Genomic DNA, 16,559 nt, shown 5'->3' on the forward strand with positions numbered 1-16,559 from the left:
TGTGTGTGTGTGTGGGGGGGGGGGGGGTTTGGTGGTGGTAATTCTTTGGAACATATTTAATCACTGAATGAATAAAAGAAATTGTAAATTTCTTTACATAAATTAAAATAAAATATAGTAATTAGCCAAAAATTTCAGTGTTACAGTCATTTTTGTTGCATTTGTATACACGGACAAATTATTGAGTGACAGTCATTGTGTGGCAAAAACATGTTGTATAGTGTTTCAGAAATTGATATGTAATATACCGGCCTCGGTGGCGTCGTGATTAAGCCATCGGTCTACAGGCTGGTAGGTACTGGGTTCGGATCCCAAACCCTGAGTGAGTGCTCCGCAAGGCTCAATGGGTAGGTGTAAACCACTTGCACCGACCAGTGATCCATAACTGGTTCACCAAAGACCATGGTTTGTGCTATCCTGCCTGTGGGAAGCGCAAATAAAAGATGCCTTGCTGCTTATGGCAACATATAGCGGGTTTCCTCTCTAAGACTGTATTACAAAATTACCACATGTCTGAAATCTAATAGCCGATGATTAATAAGTCAGTGTGCTCTAGTGGTGTCGTTAACCAAAACAAACTTTAAAACCATTTTTGTTTGTTCATCCAGTAATGTTGTCTTAAGTCATAATAACTTGGGTTTTAAAATAATTCTGATATCAAAACTCGATTCATAATCTTGTAACAAGATGCTTTCAAAATCAACTGCTGCTTGTAAACGGTCTTTCAGCAAACTGAACCAGCTAAAAACACTGCATAGAAATAAAATGTCACAAGAAACTCTTCAGTCTGTACTGTGCATTATGCATCTTGGCCCTGAAATAGAAAGTTTTGATCCAGAAGAAAGTATTCAACACTAGATTGAGTGTGCAAAAGGTACACACCATATAAATGAACAGTCTTCATACTGTGAATTCCTGTGGTGGCCATGTGGAAGAGGTGGTGGAACTTGATTAATAATTCTTGACCTTTGGACAAATTTAATGACATGGTTTACATTCTTGTGTGTTTTATACTCTTGCTTGTCTGGCCTAAAATGAAAGTTACAACATGATTTAATTGTTTGTTTCATTTTACTATTATATTTGTAAATTGATCAGGAATTTGGGCTAGTGCTTTCTCTTGGTGGGCTAGTGGTTTCTGAAAACCCACTAGCCCTGTGGCTAGTGACCTTTCATAACATTTATCATATTCTGTCTTGTTGTTTAATGCATGTTTTATCTGTGTGTGTGAATAGCTATATATACATTACTGTTTGCAACTGAATTGCAAATACATGTAATGTTGTAAAATGTTGGTGATGGGAAAGCCTTTCATCTCAATAAACGTTTGGTTTTTCCCATAGACATACATATACCAATAAATAAACACTGTTTAGTAAATTTGTATGAGTATTAGTAAATTTTATCACCAATTATGTATATATCCGTAGTAGAAATAATATATATAATTTGATTATTAATATGTAGCAACACTATAAGAAGTTTTCACTTTTCGACATTTCACAGACACAATTTTGGCAGACGGGTCACATGTTTGACAGGCAGCTAAAAATACAGAGGGTGACTAAACATATTGAAATTGTGAGAATAGTTTGGTGAGATAACAAGTAAAATTGTCATATTTTTGTTTGTTTTTTTGTTATACTGCTTCATTTTAGTGTGGTATGGTGAAGACGCGTTTTTGCCAAAACCACGAAATTAGCCTCTGCAATACCTGTGAAATCGTCATTTTTCCGACTATAAAAAAGAGGTTTTTGTATGAAAAATTAAAACGTTTTGTTTATTTTCCTTCTAATTAGGTCCATTTGCTTCAGTTTACACACAAAAAAGTGTTTAAAAAAAAATGCTTGCTCTATGCTACTTCCTGTCTAGTCTTTCCACGTTTGTTTTAATCAAATTCACACACAGCTTTCTCACAGCAACATTACTAGGAAATGCGTGAAGACTAAATTTAACGGCCTTTGTATTGCTACAGCCGCCAACAACACTCCGTTTAACCATAATAAACACAAAAGAAGCAATGAACAATGGCGCTGACTATCGAAAGGGGTTCCCTTCGTGACGTCACGGATCAAATCTTACGGAAATTCCCGAAACGAATTCAGCTGGTTCTGTTTTTCAGGGGAATATTTCTAAATGGAAAATATACCGGTATATATATATTTTTTTTTTAATTTTCTGATCATATTAAATAATATGTTGATTGATATAGCCCAATACACCATACATCTAGAACAGCACTTTAACCATATGTTGCCGATGTATTTTTCATGCTGGGGTGTCGTTAAACATTCATTCATTCATTCTTAACCATGTCTGACGTAAAGAAACCGTAAATAAAATGTGTTGAGTTAAATAAAACATTTCCTTTGATTCAGGAGCGTCGGAAGCAACTACAAGTTGGTACGTACGGCCATGAAAGCAATGTATATGGTGAGATCTATTCTAGGCCTATGCGAGCGTCATAGGAAGAGAGAGAAAAAAAACCGTTCCTGGGTCAAAAAGGTGGTACGGCCATGCCATACCGCTTCCGACGCCCCTGGATCATCAAACATTTAGTAGGTGGAATCCATTATCGGTGTCATTGTAATGTGTTTCTTTCACGAATTGTGTCTGGACAAAATGTGGGAAAAAAACTAACGGTAATTAGGCCTAAGGGTAGGAGAGCATGCAGGCATATGTGCAAGGTGGCAGTCTAGACTGGTGAGCGAACTTTCTTGGGGTGAGGTCGAGTCACGCTTCCACGGCAAATGTATTTTTTTTTTAAAGTTGGTGGTTGGGCTGTGTAATTTATCAGCTGTTAGCAATGTGGTTCGGACTTTAGACGATGTCAGAAATCCAAACACGCATCAAACATTTGACGTAATCAAAATATCCATGACGTCATATTCATAACTGTAAACAAAATGTCTACTTTTCATGTCAAATGGTGTTCGGTGTTTAACGTGAGTATTTTAATACCGTATAGCAGTATGGAAATACATGTAGTTAATCACACACATATAAAATATGTGAACACAAGACTAAACAAGCTAAATACGTCTATGATGGTAGTTTTAATACGGGTAAAAATTAAAACTGACGGTATGCTGGGAATGGGATAGAAAAACTTCAAAAAGCCGACCAGCCACTCAGCCGACCAACAATACCCCCCCCCCTCCTCCCCCCCAAAAAAAAAAATTAAATTAAAAAAATAAAAATAAAATAATATATATAATTATTTTTTTAAATTTTTTTTATTATTATTATTTTTTTTTTAATGTAGTAGCGACGAGCAAGTAGGCCTCATCAATTTATTAAATTTGATTTTACAATGACCACATTTGATTGTTGGGCCAACCTTTGGTGCGTCGTTGTGTACTTTTAGTGCTTGTGACACAGGGAAATTAATAAATTTAATAAAGTTGAATAAACTTCATTTGCGATCATGTATCGTCTCGGTATGTATTATGGCTCGGTATATATTTTGGCGCGTTATCTTTAAATACCGGTAGCTATTGTGCGTCATAAAAGAAAAACTAATTTTTATTGATAAAAATAAAGCAAGGTTTACAATTTGACAGTTTCCGGCAAGTATAAACAATAACAAATATCATGTAGGCCTCACTAAGAGTAGTATTGTCCGTAACATAAGCATCCCTATATCCCCCCCCCCCCCCCCCCCCCCCCGCTTCCTACGCCAGTGGTAGATATTAAAACATATATATTTTAACTTTAAAATGTAACACAAATGCTTAGCCAAAATGCGCAGACTTTAGTGACACCAGTGTATACATAACAATGAAATATATAGATCTACAGAAACCATAAAAGTGATATTCGGTGAAAAGTGATATTTTCACTGTAGTTTTAGTGACCGTGAAAATATAAAAATCATATTTATATATTTGTGAACTAATTTATGATTCAATAATGTCCCTTGTAAATTATTACATTTTAGTTATCGAAGCCAGTGTCGCGTCTTCGTGTTTAAGTTTGATGATTATCAATGCATCTGATCGAATTAAAAAAAAAAAAAAATTGTATTTTAAGCAATTATACCTAAAAAAATTAACATATATTAAAATATCTAAAACGGATTGCACGCGAAGCTAAATAATGAGGACACAATGTCCTGTCATTGAGTGTAAATTAAAATTTCGATTCGTTTGTGTTGGTTTGGGGGTAGTATCACCTTGGTTAGGTATGTTTGCACAGCAGTATTATCAAATATTTTTTAATTTAATAATTAAAGATAATTTTATATTTATATATATATATATATATATATATATATATATATATATATATATATATATATATATATATATATATATATATATAATATTATTATATATATATATATATTTCCTTTAAAAGGTCCGTGGTCAAGCAACTTTTCTTCAAAAGTTCCAACGTAAGAAATATATCATGGCGTTACATGTTTTCGATTGGATGAACGAAATATATTGTCAAAAATTAGGAAAGATGTATATAATATATATAGACCATTTCATGATGTTTGTTTCGAATACGATTTTTATGCCAACGAGTGATGTGTGAAAATATGCTTTTACATATCACTGACACTAGTTGACATAAAAATTGTTGTTGTTGTTGTTATTATTTTCATATTTTAGGTTTTACTTTGTATCAAGTAATATCACCGTCGGGCAAGTCTTAATTTACGATGACCAAAAAGGACCGTACATCGACGAAGACTGGTTTCGGACGTCGGTTATGGGGTAGAAAATCTCGTTCGGGATCCTCTGGAGATGCTGACTTCGGCGTCGAGCAGGCGATGATGAGTTCGGAGACTCTCGAAGACGGCGCCGAGAACGTCGTGGCAACACAGCACGCCGTCATCGACGACACGCCGGGACTCGTGCTTTATGTCGGAAACCAACGAGAGTTAATTGCGGGAGATGCCCGAATTTGCCGGATTTGCCTGATGGTGAAAGAACGCGACGACTTCCCGAAGGTACAGCCGTGCGGACACCGGAGCTGTCTCGGGTGTCTCCAGGAGTACTTCCAGATGGAGATATCCGAGGGCAGGACCGACATCAGATGTCCGGAATGTGCCGAGCCGATCGACCCGCAAGGAATCTACACAGTACTGAAGGACGACCGGGCCATGATAGAAAAATACGACAAGTTCATGTTGCGGCGAGCTTTGATCGCGGATAAAGATGCTAGATGGTGCCCAGCTCCAGACTGTGGGTACGTAGTAACCAGGGCCAATATTTCAAAGCTGTCTTAGCGTTACGATATCGCAAAACTATCGTAAGCTAAGACGTCACTATGGCGTGTGCTGTATCATATCATAGCTTACTATGGATTTACGATATCACTGCGCTAACATAACTTCGAAAATCCCTAACTAGCCTTGGTGGTATAGTGGATAAGCCATCGAATTAAGGCTGGTAGATACCTTGTTCGCATCCCGGTACTTGCTTTTACCCAGAACGAGTTTAGCGATTCGATGGTAGGTGTTAGGCCACTACGCCGACTTCTCTCTCACTAACAATTAAGAAATTATCATTAACCCACTTCTGGACAGACAGTTCAGATAGCTGATGTGTGTGCCTGGGACAACCTGCTTGAACCGTAATAAGTATAAATGAATAAAGGTGTAAGTAGTACTAGTTTTATTAAGCTACATAGTGCAGAGATTTGGCTATTATGGCATAGGTGTTGGAAGATGTTAGTAAATTGAGTGGCGGGCTGGGGTGGGGCAGTTATGTTTTAATTCGTCTTTTAGCTGAAAGCGCCAATACATGGTTATATCTACCGTTCCTAGGCACATACCTCAGTTATCTGTAAAGGTCAAGAGAGAAAAGAGAGAAGTCGGTATAATGTCATACCACACCATTGATTGGTCCTGTGTGGACTTAGTACTGGGATGTTATGTGCTGCCCTGTCTATGGGAAAGTGAACATCAAAGAACCCATGCTGTAAATGAAAAAAAAAAATGTACCTGGTTTTCTCTGAAGACTACGAGTCAGAATTACGAAGTGTTTGACATCCATGAGCTGATGATTCATTAAACAATTTGCTCTAGTGGTGTCATTAAAACAAAAACTTTAACTTTTGTTCTGAGCTTTCTACTTTGACATAAATATTCCCATTTTCTTGATGAAAACGTCTTTGCATAAGACACAAACTTTAAATTCTTTTCGTTTGATCCTAATACACCTAGCCTTTCCCACGGTACTGTCTAAAACTCATTGACAGGCCTCGTATTTGGCAAATTAAGAGACCAAGGTCATATGGTTAGTCATAATTGCGGCCAGAAAGCATGGCAACGAGGAAAACTTCAACAAGTATCTTAATATAACGTAACAGCACACATTCAAAGTAAAGAAATGTGAACGATTTCAAGGAGTCGTGTTTTAAGTATGATGACCAGTTAGTACCATGTAAAATAAGGCACGGCATTGAGGCCATTGAGGCATATGACTAGGCGGTATCCTCCCATTCGTTACACGTCCCATTTCCTACACACCTTATAGCAACACAGGTCTTGGTTGAGTGTACTGCTAATCCTATACCTTCTACCTAGTATGCAATAATAGACTCCTCCTCTATTAACAATTAACACACAAGAACTGAACATATATTCACATTTATTTATTACAAATTATCTATTTACTATGTGATGATAGAGAATATATGCATTTATCACCCACCTGGTGAACGTATAGCGGTGTCGTACAAATACGGTACGCACCACGAGGGTCGTACCGGATGTACGTCTTTTCATTGGTTGGACAGTAAGTCTACCGGGACTTTTTTTTTCATAAAAATTACGTTGTCAACATTCCACAACTTTTACTATATATTTCAGTCATTTTTTTCTGTAATAAAAATATACATGTATATATGTAAAACTGGGACGACCAGACAGGTAGCGAACTGGTTTGGGGACGAAATATGATTTTTTTTAAAAACCGGAAGTAGAACAAACTATTTTGTTAAGCGGCGACCTTTGGGACATACCGTAGTGCACAGTCTTGTGATATCATTCCGCCACAGTGTAAAATGTTTACATATTCGAAATGCAGGAATTTCTATTTTTTATGACAAATATTCAATTGTTTGAAGGTAGGTAATAAATAAAATACCACAATCGTTTTCGCTAGACATCATTTTTACGAAACTCGTGAACTTCCCAAGGTATCTGACCTCACTTTCGTTCGGTCAGATACCTTGGGAAGTTCACTCGTTTCGTAAAAATGATATCTAGCGAAAACTCGTATAGTATTCTATATGTAGCTGATGTACTGTAAACTGGAATAATATTGCTCACGGCTTCATGTGTTAACAATTAAAACCGTTTAAAATAAAACGTTTATGAAGTAAACAAATACACTTGGATTTTTTAGTTTAAACACGCGTTATTTTATAGATTTGCAGTTTGCATATCAATTTACAAATGCATACATGTATTATGATTGGTTTGATGGAATAAAGTTGAATTGAATTGAACAGTTGAAGTGGTCCAGACTGTTCCACTAAGGTTATAGGGGTTTGCTTTATTAGTTCCTAGACTTATTGTGTAAGAACTGGGAATATGCAGGCGTATAACAAATGGGGTGTGTAACAAATGGGAGACAACCGACTAGGCCAGGGTATTACTTAAGGCAATTTGCTGCACGATCACAGTTAAATTCGAATCCTGATACAAATAATTGCAATTAAGTGCCTTCTTTGAATGTCAAAAATATAAATCAACGTACTGTTTAAAAATACTTTAAATAATATAATAATAATAATAATACCTCAGTAGTCCAATAATTGTCCTACTTGTAATTCTCAATATCACAAAATGTCACAAGGAATAAAAATCAAATATAATTATCTGCACCTTCTTAGTTCTTAAAACGAAGCCCCTGTTTTATGTCCCTACAATAATAAAATCATGTTTATGACGCGTATTACAATACCTGACACCCAGTATCCCCCAGGGCTCGAAATAACGGCCTACGAAAAGCAGTCCCATTTTTTAAGACCTAGCAGGTGAAATAAAAATGCACCTCAAAAAGCCACCAAAAAAAATAATAATAAAATAAAAATTTGATAATTGTTCAAGACTGGTTTACGTACGCTTATCTTCATCTGCTATTTAGCTCAAGATACTGTTATATTTTAATTCCATAATAATTTATAATACATCTCAAAGGTCATAATTTTTCACACACTATTTCAAACCATATGCTGTCTTATTTCCAGAATATATATATATATTGTTATTAGCAGGACTTGTATCTGTTGGCTCGTTTTTTTTTAAACATAAGTTAACAACAGGCCATATTTTACTCCGTATTTCGAGTCCAGAGTAACTTTGTTGATTGATATCCTACGTCTCATAAGCGTACGCCACAGGGGGCGGGGTCACCTTAGTTCTGGAGCAAAACCTCAAATTTTGGCAAAAATGATACGGATATTCGGACACAATGTATTAACCTGACACCTTTTTTACCATGTATTTCCATGATCCTGCCCTCGAAATTAATTGTGATCCATGTGAAAATGCGTTGTGATTCTTTTGCAACCCGATATTTACCTGTTTGGTAGTAATGCTAATACGAAAAAATTTTGTTATCCTGATTCGGGCATTTTCGTTTAATTCGAGCAAAAAACCAGCCTGCCCCCTCCACCCCACCCCCACCCCCTTACAAAAATGGGAGCCCGTACGCCTGTGCTGCGTCTTACTACTTGTATTTACATGGCACAGTCTTTGCAGGTTTGTTTCATTCTTCCAGTTATGCCGTAATAGCGTCAGGGTGCCGCAAATGTCCCATTCTGAAGTGCGAAACACCCGAGTGTGGGACACTCTTCTGCTATCACTGCAGGAGGAAATGGCATCCAAACCGGAAGTGCTACGACATGCGCGAAGAACTGCTGCTCTTAAAAAACAGCCAATCGGAATTTGTCACTGACAAATCTTGCCATAAGGAGGCAGAGTATGCGGGTAAAGGTGACTGTTACTTTTAATAACGGGTTTTTTTGTTGTTGTTTTTAAAAAGTATAACGGTTATTTCGTAACGGTCATATAATAAATAAGAAATTAATATATGCATTATCGGTGTGTTATAATTGTATACTAGAAACATTTTGGGGCGGGATTTTAGCTCAGTCGGTTGAGTGCTCACTTGAGGTGCTTGCGTCGCAGGATCAAACCACCTCGATGGATCCATTCAGTTGATAGTTTTTTTCCCTTTCCAACCAGTGCACCACAACTGGACAAAGGCAGTGGTATGTGCTTTCCTGTCTGTGGGGAAGTGCATATAAAAGACCCCTTTCTGCATTAGGAAAAATGTCGCGGGTTTCCTCTGATGACTACGATTCATAATTACCAAATGTTTGACATCCAATAGCTGATGATTAATTAATCAATGTGCTCAAGTGGTGTCGTTAAACAAAAACAAAATAAATTTTGGACATATTCCATTATATTGGAAGGTGATCTCTGTCAGAGGAGATCATAATTAGACCACGTTGTATTATGTTAAATCATCGTGTTAAAACGATGAAACAAAGCAAAACAAAAAGCGGGTCTAGATTACAGCCAGGCTTTCTGCTAGAAAAGGGGCGAGACGAGCCCCGTGGTAAAGCGCTCGCTTGGTGCGCGGTCATCGATCCTCGTCGGTGGGCCCATTGGGCTATTTCTCGCTCCAGCCAGTGCACCACGACTGGTACATCAAAGGCCGTAGTATGTGCTATCCTGTCTATGGGATGGTGTATATAAAAGATCTCTTGCTGCTAATCGAAAAGAGTAGCCCATGAAGTGGTGACAGCGGGTTTCCTCTCTCAATATATGTGTGGTCCTTAACCATATGTCCGACGCTATATAACCTTCTTTCTGCTAGAAAATAAAAACAAAACGGACCATAACTTTGAAATCTTTTTGAAATTGAACACTGTATTTCACGTATTTTGATAAATTTTAAGTGGCATTTCTCTGCCTATAATCTGTCTAAAAATTAACAAAACAATGTATTCATTAATTTCCACGATTTTAGGCATAGTAATTTTACCCTTCATACCGGGTACCCGATGTGTATTTTTGTGCTGGGGTGTCGTTAAACATTCATTCATTCATTCATTCATTACCTTTCTGACACCCAATAACCGATATGTATTTTTGTGCTGGGGTGTCGTTAAACATTCATTCATTCCCTCTGAATTCTTTTAAGACAAAAACTTTTCTTTTAATTTTCATTCATTCATTCATTCGTTTATCCCTTAATTAATTGATTCGTCCTCATCTATCCGCCAGTCCCCTGTGCGTGCTGTAACCTCACCGTGGTGCAAGGGTGTAACATTCTCTTTCAGAATGGCCAATACAGCACAAATTGAAATTTTTTGTAAAGTCAGTATCTATCTGTGATTTTTTTTTTTTCGCACAGTTCTTTACACTGTTTTTATTTAAATCTTGAATTTTCATATTGATGTTGATCATCACCTTATTTGTTTGCATTACCATAGTTTGACACCCAATAGCCGATGTATTTTTCGTGCGGGGGTGTCGTTAAACATTCATTCATTCATTCATTCATTCATTCTATCCGTCAGTCAGCTATTCCTTCCACCTTTCCTTCCAGTGGGCGAGATGAAGCCATGCCCGAGGTGTAACTTCCTCATCCTCAAGACCTTCGACGGGTCCTGTAACGAGATGGTTTGTTCCGTCTGCAAGACCAAGTTCTGCTGGCAGTGTATGCAAGAAATATCACACTACCACTTCTTCGGGTGAGCCCAGGTTTATGGGGGGGGGGGGGGGGGGGGGGGGTGTGTGTAGAGGCTGGGGTTGAAGGAAGGGGTTGATGTTGTAACAAAATAGTTTGTTCAGTCTGCAAGTCTCAGTTCTGTATGTAAACAAATATCAAAGTACCACTTCTTCGGGTGAGTACAGGTTCATGGGGGATGTGTGGGGGGGGGGGGGGGGTAGGACGCGTTTGATGCTGTAACGAGATGGTACGTTCAGTCTGCGATGCAAGATTCAGTTTTGCTGGCAATGTATGCAAGAAATATCAAAGTACCACTTCTTCGGGTGAGTACAGATTCATGGGGGTAGGGGTGTATGTGTGGACGGGGTGGGGACTAAATAAGTTCATAGAGATTATTATACGAGCTTGTGTGTCGTAATAACTTTACGAAACGAGTGTCTGGATATGTCATGAATCCGGACACCATGAGTTTCGTAAAATCGGTATGATTCACATTCGAATATAATAATGTCTTTATTATCCATATTATCCATGTTATTTTTATGAATAACAAGCTTGGACCATGTCAAAACGTTTCAAACGTAAGATGAAAGAGGCGATGAAAGGACGTCATTTTGGTAAGCCATTACACAGAGCTAAGGCTGTCGAAGCCGCATTATTTCATGACGTTGCTTCCCAAAATTACCAAGAGGGCTGGCCTTATACAAATGCAAATATAACTATTTCACCAAAAATTGAGGGTAGGCTGGGTCACGACTTAATCTTCACTTTAATATTAGTTTCCAGTCGCATCAAGTGAACTGTGCAACTGTAAGACGAAGAGTTCAGTGCCATGCATAGCACTGGACGGGGGTTGGGGGGGGGGGGGGGGGGGGGGCGATTTAGGGGTCGAAATACAAAATACCTATGAAAGTGCCTTTTCTTCTAACTGAAGAACTCAACCACGTGTGCAGGGGTGGGTGAGTGGGGGTTGAAACTAGTGGTATTCCAGTGATCGATTTTAATCGAAAGATGATCGGTTTGACCCTACCGATGAGATGATCGATTATAAAAATCAATAATCGATTGTGTGGGGAAATGTTAACTGTAACTGTTCCTCCAATTAAAATGATGGAATTGATATATAATGTAAATATGTTGGGGTTGGGGATTTGTTTTCATGTGCGCACGCACGCACACACACACACACACACTCACACACACACATTGAAGCTAAAATGAGCCATTTGTAGGGTCTATCCTAGTTAACACGACAATAGGTGCTTATAATTCAAATGCTTCTTATGTTCATATAATTTTAACCGATTTTGTAATCGAAGAGTTGATCGGTTGGTCTTAACCGATTATAACCAATAATCGTTATTGAAATTCCAAAAGATCCACAACACTAGTTGAAACCCCCCTGCTCCAAGCAAGTCACAAGTTGTCTTCTATTTAAGCACATTTACCAAATAGCTACACGTTTTTATATATTAGTTTGGTATATATTCATTGACGAACTGTTTTATTCTGTAGCGCAACAGGGTGTAGCTACTATGGGCGTAAGACATGGGACAAGAAGAAGAGAATGCTCTGGCAAGTGGGTCTGTTGGTGGGAGCACCAATTGCAATCGGTATTGCCGTCACCATTGCCCTTCCTACCATGATCGTTGGTTTTCCGGTGTTGGTGGGAGTAAAGGTATTTTGTTTTGTATTCCAATCGCTGAAAGGTGTATTAGTATATCAGTCATACCACCCATACTATTTCTACGGCCTCGGTGGTATAATGGTTACGCCATCGGACTGTTTCCGCATTCAGGTACCAGAGCGAGTTAACATCTCATTGGGTAGGTGTAAGTCCACTACACCGACGTCTGTCTCACTATAGTAACCACAGAATCCACTGTCCAGGACAGACAGCCCGAGTAGCGGCGATTTGTGCACAGGACAGCGTGCTTGGGCATCAATTGGATATAAGCATGAATATTTGAAAGTATGTATAGATTAAATGAATATCGGGAAGAAGAGAGAGTGAGAGGGAGGGAGAGAGAAAGAGCGAGAGAGATACAGAGCGAGAGAGAGAGACATACAGAGAGAGAGAGAGACAGAGAGAGAGAGACATACAGGGAGAGAGAGAGAGAGAGAGAGAGAGAGAGAGAGAGAGAGAGAGAGAGACCAACAGACAGACAGGTGTAGAGGGAGTAAGCAGATGATTAACAATTTAAAAAAAAAAAAAAATCTACACTGTAACAACATCATCAGTGGCGGATCCGCGACATTTTGGAAAGCTTGGTGGTAGTTGCTTCTGTAGATCCCATAATCATTTGTTTATTCGATAATCGTTTATAATATCTATTGTTTTATTGTTATCTGTATTATCATTGATATTCGCCTTTGTTACCAGGTTTTTTCTCGGTTTAAAGACAAGACGTCACGCCGTAAACGAAAGTTGGCAACTGCGGCCAGCGTCGCGGCTTCTGTGGTTGTTTCTCCAATCATTGCTGGAATAATTGTGGGTAAGTAATGCTAGGGTCACCCTACCAACCGTCACGACGGCGTTGGCCAACTCGCCGATATCATCACTCCCACGACTGTCCAGTTGCTAGTCTGAGCGCACTTACAACTCGATTCTCGTCGTATACAACCCCTATGACCGATTAATATGTGCTCACTCCGTTGTGACAGTTAATAGTCTGAGCCTAGCATAAAGTCACTGCCGCGCCGTTGTCCATATTATGTATCAGCCCATAGCCACATAAAATACTATTCGAATTTTAGCTTGATGTCAGTGAAAAAATGGTAAAGTAAAAAAATATAATTGTTTATTTTACCGAATGTATACGAGAAAGATAATAAAATGCATCTTTTCTCGTTGGATTCAGATGATTACACTCCACCAAAATGTGGCGCATATATAGTCAGTCTACACTGGCAATGTTCAGACTAAGGAGGGTCTTTCAGGAAGGATAAAGTAGTCTTGTGCCGTGCCCGAAGCGGCCATACATATTTGACGCATTCATTTATTTTAAAGAAGGACCCTCCTCCGCAGTGTGAACATTGTCAGTGTACACCGACTGTGCGCCACATTTTGGTGGAGTGTGATCATCTCAAGCCGACGAGAAATGATATATTTGGCAACAGAAATGTTTTGAAATCTTTAAATTCCACCCAGAATTAATTATAATTTTTTAAAAATACTTTGATTTCTATAAACAGTTTTAGCATATACTTACCTTGATGTATGTATTGTACTATATTTGTCCCCACAGCTCCTTACACTGTTGTTTTACATAATTATATAAATAATATTTCCATATACTTACCACTTGTAACACCCAATAGCCGATGTGTACTTTTGTGCTGGAGTGTCGTTAAACATTCATTCATTCATTCTTTAAGTAAATGAATGTGGCAAATGTGTGTGGCAGAGACACAAGCCAGATAAAACAAAAACAAAAAAACCCCAACAAAACAACAACAACAACCCCCCCCCCCCCCCCCAAATCCCCCGTATTTTCGTTGTCACTAAACCAATCTGTTTCTATTGCTATTATTCAGGGTGTGCCATGCCCGGCATTATAGGCTACATCTACGGAGTTGTTCCATTCTCCCTTTGCTACACATGTGTCTCAACGTCGCCAATGAAGCCGCTGTCGTTACTACTGCCGTACGATGGTGAAACCAATAATATCGTGACCGAGCTATGATACTGATGAAGAATGTGATGAACTCTCCTTTCAGCACGTGACGGTGTTGAACACAAATCAATATTAATTTGAGACAATGTTTTTATAATCAGTGCCTTTGCTAGGAGGGTAATTATGGAGAGAGGCACTACCCACCCAAATCACAGAAGTTTTGGTTCTAGTGGTTTTTTAAGATATGAAAAATATTTTTCTGGAACAGTAATAGTAAGAATAATAATGTTGGTCATTTAAAGACAGTTCCATGATTTAGTCCCCAATAAGTTAAAACAGGTTTTCTTTTTTTTAAGGTACTCGAAATAACAAAACTGGTCTTCGTTGGGCACTGTTACGGCTGTATTTATATAGGGTTCCATATTCGAACCATATTTATACATGGTTTGGGTCCATGCTACTCAAATTATTAATGACGTCACACTACAGTTTGTATGGTGTTGCCATTATGTTACTAAAGACCACTTTTATAAGCGCGAGCCGCGTATGACAATGTATCAGACAAATTCATTTTAGTTTATACTATTTCTATACTTTATAATGTCCAATGTTTGACAACTAATAGACTTATATACCTCGTGGTCAGACATTCCTGTGTTGCTGTAATATATGTTTAATTAAAATGGATAATAAAAATATATCTCTGAATTGTTTCCGTTTGTATCATTGATAACTGAACTATAATATGTTGAAATTAAAAGGTAAAGTTAAAGTTTGTGTTCTTTAACTACACCACTAGAGCACATCAATTTATTAATTATCGGTTATTAGTATTATTTGTCAATTTTGACATATAGTCTTAGAGAGGAAACTAGCAATATGTTTCCGTTAGTAGCAAGGGATCTTTTATATAAGTTTGTTTTGTTTAACGACACCGCTAGAGCACATTTTAATCATCGGCTATTGGATGTCAAACATTTGGTAATTTATCATCTAGTCCTAGACAGGAAACCGGCTAATTGTTTTTCATTAGTAGCAAAGTATCTTTTATATGCATCATCACACAGACAATATATCACATACCAAGGCCTTTGATATACCAGTCGTGATACACTGGCTGGAAGGAAAAATAGTCTAATGGGCCCACCGAGGGGGATCGACCCTAGACCGGCCGCGCATCAAGCGAGGGCTTTACCACTGGGCTACGTCCCGCCCTTCAGTATAGATAGTTACATAACTAATTTGCAAATTGTTTTTGCTGAGAGCAACTGGACATGGCATCAGACTAGAGTTATCCACCCAAATACGGAAACTAATGCGAGAAAATATAGTTTTCTTGTTATGTGATTAATGGCTGGGGAGCTGCTTTGTATACTGGATTGTTACACTGGGTTTGACAGGTAAGAGGATGCAGTTAGTGAATATGTGCACTTGGTTTACACTGGATACTGCATACTGTCCCCCAGAGCACCTTGAATTTGTGTAATTTGTGTAAAATGCACAGAAATGGGTGTGATTCGGTCCCTTAGCCCACGTGTGTTTGTTTACATTGATATAACGCGGAAAAGAGCTGGACAACAGAGGTCGTCCTTTTGAGTGTTCATTGGGCACAGGCAGGTAATGTTTCCTGTGAAATGCTAATGGCCTGGTGAAATTAATGAAAGTGCTACATCCACTGGGGCTACATGAGAAAACATAGTGAAATTAATTGTGGTCTGAGGCCACACAGCGGTCTACCAGTAATTGCTTACTAATTAGGAACAGTGACCTTTTCTATGATATAAATCTGTAAATATCATATAATCTGTAAATATTTACGTACATTACACGAAAGACGTGTATATTGATATAAAATGAGTGGGTGGAAGTAATTACACTAGATCTATTTGTATAGAAATGTCGTATATATGAGAAATAGCCTAATGGGTCCACGGACGGGGATCAATGCTTGACCGACCGCACATGACGCGATTGTTTTACCGCTGGGCTACATCCCGCCCCTATCGGTTGAAATGACCGTGCTGTAACCTCGCCGTGGTGCAGGGGTGTAACATTCTCTTTGAGAACCCCTGCGCGTGCTGTAACCTCGCCGTGGTGCAGGGGTGTAACATTCTCTTTGAGAACCCCTGCGCGTGCTGTAACCTCACCGTGGTGCAGGGGTGTAACATTCTCTTTGAGAATGGCCAATACAGCACAATTGAAGTTTTGAGTAAAAGTCAGTATCTATCTGTGT

The 16,559-nt window shown here is 38.4% G+C and overlaps 1 protein-coding gene across 2 annotated transcripts; it reads left to right on the plus strand.

The window, feature by feature from the left end:
• Positions 1 to 2,851: 2,851 nt before the first annotated feature.
• Positions 2,852 to 15,034, plus strand: LOC121390682 (E3 ubiquitin-protein ligase RNF19A-like). 2 transcript variants are annotated; one of them, XM_041522557.1, is made up of 7 exons: positions 2,852 to 2,945; positions 4,620 to 5,199; positions 8,745 to 8,959; positions 10,587 to 10,731; positions 12,225 to 12,387; positions 13,093 to 13,204; positions 14,247 to 15,034. In XM_041522557.1, the coding sequence occupies exons 2-7, from the start codon at positions 4,670 to 4,672 to the stop codon at positions 14,393 to 14,395; spliced, it is 1,314 nt and encodes a 437-aa protein (XP_041378491.1). In that variant the 5' UTR covers positions 2,852 to 2,945; positions 4,620 to 4,669; the 3' UTR covers positions 14,396 to 15,034. The 2 variants fall into 2 exon arrangements, with proteins under 2 accessions (XP_041378491.1, XP_041378492.1); XM_041522558.1 differs by having other exon boundaries at positions 8,745 to 8,953.
• Positions 15,035 to 16,559: the final 1,525 nt, after the last annotated feature.

Source organism: Gigantopelta aegis, chromosome 15 (assembly GCF_016097555.1).
Source record: "Gigantopelta aegis isolate Gae_Host chromosome 15, Gae_host_genome, whole genome shotgun sequence".
Taxonomy (NCBI): Eukaryota; Metazoa; Mollusca; class Gastropoda; order Neomphalida; family Peltospiridae; genus Gigantopelta; species Gigantopelta aegis.